Raw genomic sequence first — 5,373 nt, 5'->3', positions numbered from 1 at the left:
CATGTAGGTCTGTCTGACTGTGACATGAAAGAAGATTACTCCAGTCTGAGGCTCTGGCTGACTGTCACCAGTACGAGTCGCTTCTGCTGCTGTTCAGTAGAGTCAGGTAAGGTGGGGCCAACAACTCATTCTCAGCACAATCCACAATCAGTTTATTTTAAAAAGACAATAATAAGACACACAATTTTACTTCAGTTTAAAAGGTTGCACTTTATTTAAGTGTATGGAGATACTTTTGTTATTTGCACTTAGAAAACATTTGATCTCTAGTCATTTAGATTTTCTCAGAGGAAGAAACATTAAAATTAGAGAAGCTAGGTCCCATGGGGAAGGGTTTGTGCGTTGTTGAACTTCTCCTGTCGGGTTAAGCATCTCATTACTGCAGCTGCTCTTTTTGTTTTGCTTTTAGTTCCTGATTATACCTATAGGGAGAAAAAAAAGACCACAGATTTAAGAACAGAACACCAATTACAATAAAAGCATCTTCCTAACAATCTGTTCAGCAGAGGTTTAAAATTGAAACAGACTTGAGGCTGGAAACTCAGGATAGAATAGTTTAGTTCATGTAAGAAGTTCCAAATTAGTTGTTAAGTTTGCCTCATTCCTGGCCAGTACTGAAGCCAGAGAACTCCCAACTTTCCCTCAAGAAATAATTAAAAAAAAAAAAGAATTGCTGCTCTGCTTAAGAAGCCTTTGATCCAGCTTGAACTTACACATCTCAACACTGAAAGCTGACAGAAGCTCAAACCTTATGAGAAGGAGAAAGTCTAGGCTGCTTGTAAGCCAGAAAGAATGCCATAGACCCAGAAACTACAGCTTACATAGAGCATTCCTTAAAAACATGCTCTAGCTATACTGAAAATATTTAAAGCTTCGCTCCCACTCAACGGGAAAGCTAACCATGTAGCAAATAAGTTCTGTAATGTTTAATTAATTGTTCAGTTTCACCTGCCTGTTGCACTAACATTGAGGCTGGTAGAATTTATAAATTCCTGGTTAAGAGTAGGTGTTGTAAATACTTATAGTATGTAAAGTAGTGCTGCTTAATACAAACCTCCATATTCGGAAGAGTTGAGAGCCACCAGCACAGCCAACAAAGAAGTTCACAGCAAACAGACTCCAGTTTTTAGGAATAATAACTAGAGAGTACCTTGACCAAATAAGGCCTGTTGAATGAAAGGGAAAGTTTAAAGATGCTAAGTCTTTAAAGTTAAGTATTCAGACATTCGCCTAAGTGTGGAGACAGAATCATGGGCCAGTTAATTAAGTTGTAAAGTTTTACAACTTCATGTTAGACAACTGCTTTTCTTATAACTAGCTGTTTCTCAGTTAGAAGAGCATCAAGTGCTATTGGGACAGCTATGGGTACGTATTGCATTTTTCCAAAATAACTAGACAATCATAGTAGGGTCAATCATGGTCTTAATATCAAACAAAGAACCTCTGTACTCTACAGCAGTCTAAACCTTAATTCTCCAGCACAGTTGCAGGGTAGCAGCATTTTGTTGTAGGATATTCAGCTTGCTGCATCAGCCTAGAGATTACAGAATCTACCAGTCAAGAATGGATTACATATAATGGAAAATGCACAGCACTATGTCAGATATCAAAATAAAGTCCAGAGAAGGATGAAGGTGGCAGCTGTAGTTTTGATTTTCAGCTTTAGCTGCCACAACTCTCGCCCCTGACAAGAGCTGGTAGAACACTTCGAGTATGGAATATTGTTTCTGCTGGTGTTAAAATTCATGGCATACAGCAGTGCAGCAGTCCGTGCACCACTGCTTCCAAGTTCTTTTAACACATGGAAATTTTTAACAGTTACGTCAGTGCAATTACCCTACCATTGTTTAATCCCTTGAAGTCTGTTCTAAAAGAGTCACTATATCCTGGACTGATTTCAAAATCACTTGACCTGAAGCAAAACAGGTCACTTAGTGGAATGAGCGGTATCATTGTAACTTAAGGGATGAAACTCATATCCTAATTTATAACAACTTGCTCTGGACAATTCCAAATTAAGACATGGGTAGAAAACTGTTATATAATCACAGAACTCTTATAGATTTAATAACAAATATAGGTCTGTCCTAGAATCATCATGCCACAGCAATAGTGAGAGCCAGCATATTACAGTTAGGCCTTTTCTATAGAAGTAGATTAGCACTGATGGAGAATTTGGAAAGAAGTTTTAGAGAAGGTGCTATGTAAAAGCATGGAGTAACTTTGGCTTTACCTGTAGCCATTAGTACTGCAGACTGTGCTGTACTGAGCTTTTCTGCTGGTCTGGTCATATCAGCCATACCAGCACATACCAAACCCTGTAAAGAGAAACTCAGTGAGCGCAAGTACCAGGACCTCCTGTAACAGACCAAATGCTTTACAAGGGGAAGTTCCTTCATAGCTCAGTGCTTGTTCTATATGCATTATGCAGGAGATGGGATGCATCATATAAGCGGAGTAATTAGACTCTCAGAGACACCATCCACTTCTAGTCCCTTGTGGTAGGAATCAAAACACATTTGCAGGGGTGCAACTGGCTTGCAATAAAATCCCAGGCAGTGGCAATTTTGTATTAGTTTAAGAACAAGGCTAATTTAAGCACAGCTGCTTAAGAAAGCAGATAAAAACCAAATTTGTTTTCATGCAACAAGTAGCTTATCTAAATAAGACCCTTCTTCCTAAAGCTTAGGCTAAGTAAGATATTGCTGGTAAAGATGTAGGTGTGACACCATATAGTCTTCATTCAGCTTCATCTGAGGAGGTAAAAGTGAATCCTTTTTTACTATAATTTCAATAAAAGCAGGAAAATTCCAGGTGAAATAGTTTGGTTGATATACTTGACAACTTCACTAGCCAACACACTGGTTGATTTGATTTGTTTTGTTGTGTTACTGCCCTCTACTGGAGATAACGTTTTCGTGTGCATGTTACAGGAGTGTACACGTACACACACACACACACACCCCAACCCCCCAAATAAAAGAGTCATAATGCTTTTAATTCACTGACTGCCACTGAGGACTCCTTTGGCTCCAATCAAGAAACTAATTTTCAAGGGTAGAGACTTTTGTGTGCTGCCTCACTTATGGGATTGATGTTGCTGCAGTGGTGCCATGGGGATACAGACTTCAACACTTGGGTAACGGCAGTAAACGTGCCTTTGCCATGGAGGGGGAAAGTCATTTTAACTTCTCAGTGAAGAACTTCACTGTGAGCTTAGAGAGGTCTTCCTGCACATTCACAAAAGAAAAACCACCAGTGTATAAACTCTGTTACAGCAGTCAACAGCAGCCTGCTCAGAAGAGTTACGCATATGCTCAGGCTCAGGAGCATGTTGCCTGGAACAGCCTCTGACAAAGGTGAGCCACAGTTACTGCAGCTCCAGTTTAGATTGAAAAGGAAACCAAGCTACAGCTTACAGCATCATGTGTTGCCTGTGGCCTATAAAAAGTTGGGATTCACAATGGCAAACTTGCAAACCGGCTGGTAATAAGGAGAGCAGGCTTTATGATTTTAGAGCTCATTTATTTTATCTGTACCAACACAACAACTAGGAAGCATACAGTGAGTTAGGAGGAGGCATATACTTTACCTGTGCACAGACATAGCTAAGGGCTGTAACCAAGTGGGAAGCAGAACTGCACAGGAAGCGGCGAGCTATGGATAGCCAAAATGGCAGCTGCCTTTTTTCTCTTTTAGGCAGTAGCTGCTCGTGTTTCTTCAAGTTTACCTTGCACTCTGACATGCTTTAACCAGCCTTCAAACTTTGAGGCTTAGGAATTGCCTTCCTTAAGATTGTCTTCAGATTCCTCAATCTCAGAAGAAATACTTGCTTTAAGAGTTTTGAATTACATCCTAGCTCATGCCTACTTTGAGTAATACTTAGTGTTTCACAAGAGAAAGCTTTTGTGAAACTTTCAGTGAAGAGTGCAATTATTCCACAAAGCATTTTTCCCCTGGTATATCCCCTACATATTGCACTATGTGTTATGAAGGATAATTTTGTTCCTCCCTGTATATTAAAAATTAGAGCCTTGGTATTAACTCTGTAGGTTCTGATATCTGCTGGGAAATGATTGCTTGCTCAACAGGCTGTTGCAGATTGCCTGCTGATTGACATCCAGACACCACCTGGCATATTATGCCATATTATACTTACCCATTTCATAATAGGTGCCCAGAAAAACACTGTTTTGGGACCTGAGGGAAGGGGGGGGAAGAAAAGAAGTTAAATTACTCAGTGAGACGCGGCTGTTTTAATATCCACAGTAAGTTTTGGTTTTGTTTTGTTTTTTAAATGATGAATTGTGATATTAGCAACAGTTTCTACCACTGTACAAGCTCTATCACCTAATACTCAGTTTATCAACTCAGTGCATCAGCCTTCAGAGGTGTAATCGGTCCACACATTTCTGCAACAGATGAGTAGGATTTTGTACTTTTAAGCAAACAAGGACACTAGAGCAGGCAAAATGCATTTAGAGTGAAAAGAGTTAGGATAAGGTCTAGGAATAGTGAAGACCATTTCTGTATAATGATTAAAAGCTACTCTACAGCTGGACTAACTTAATTAGTGTGTGAAATCTTTGTGAACTGAATCTTGTAAACTAAAACCCAAAAATATTTTATTACTGGTACTGTAACAAGTCAGTCCCTCCTTCCCTTCCCAAATCACAGCCCATCTGTTGATCCTACAGAAGACATGCTGCACAGGGCCTTCGATGCTTTATTGTGAGAGTAGAAATTGCAAATGTAAGTAGCAGTAAATGCCACAAGGAGAGTATCCTCCTTCACCTCTAATCTGCACCTCTGAATAACCATGTCCTTCATGCAGAAACAATGCTTCCCACCCAGTCAACCCCACACTCCAATAATCTGCCAATAGGCAAAGGAGGATTATGGGGGAAGAGGTGCAAATCCACAGAAATAAAAGGGAGAAAAGTCAGTACAGCAGAATCTGAGGGGAAAACATCTTTCTTACACATAAATATATCTTACGGTGGTGCTAAAATGGCAACTGGTTGGTGAAGACAAAGTACTGTAATGCCACACCTACTACGTGTAGGCTGCCCACCATCCCAGAAATCATTAATCTAGGACTACCGCTTGAAGTCTTAAGAGAGACCATGATCCAAAGTATCAACCCAATGCACTGGGAGACAGTCAGGACACTGGTTTCAATTTCACCAAAACACTTTAAGTTTTAGGTCTCTCTAGGCCACTCCTCAGCATTCTGATAACATGCAAGATGAAGCCAAGTTTTCACTGTAGTATGTTACATATTATGAGTAAAGTTTTTAAATATAAATGATAAAAAGCAGTCCTAGTGTTTATGTGAACTAATTTTTCACTAACAAGTCAGCCTTAAAAAGG

At 39.7% G+C, this 5,373-nt stretch overlaps 1 protein-coding gene across 1 annotated transcript; it reads right to left on the bottom strand.

The window, feature by feature from the left end:
• Window positions 1–376: 376 nt before the first annotated feature.
• On the bottom strand, window positions 377–4,201 carry MPC2 (mitochondrial pyruvate carrier 2; the record flags this gene model as incomplete). Its single annotated transcript, XM_010080412.1, has 4 exons — window positions 377–422; window positions 1,055–1,166; window positions 2,234–2,318; window positions 4,160–4,201. Coding segments are annotated over 4 exons (285 nt in total), but the record flags the coding sequence as incomplete, so codon positions are not given.
• Window positions 4,202–5,373: the final 1,172 nt, after the last annotated feature.

Source organism: Pterocles gutturalis, unplaced genomic scaffold (genome assembly GCF_000699245.1).
Source record: "Pterocles gutturalis isolate BGI_N339 unplaced genomic scaffold, ASM69924v1 scaffold14494, whole genome shotgun sequence".
Classification (NCBI taxonomy): Eukaryota; Metazoa; Chordata; class Aves; order Pterocliformes; family Pteroclidae; genus Pterocles; species Pterocles gutturalis.
Note: the sequence above shows the minus strand (reverse complement) of the source record. Positions and strands in the feature narration are given on the sequence as shown.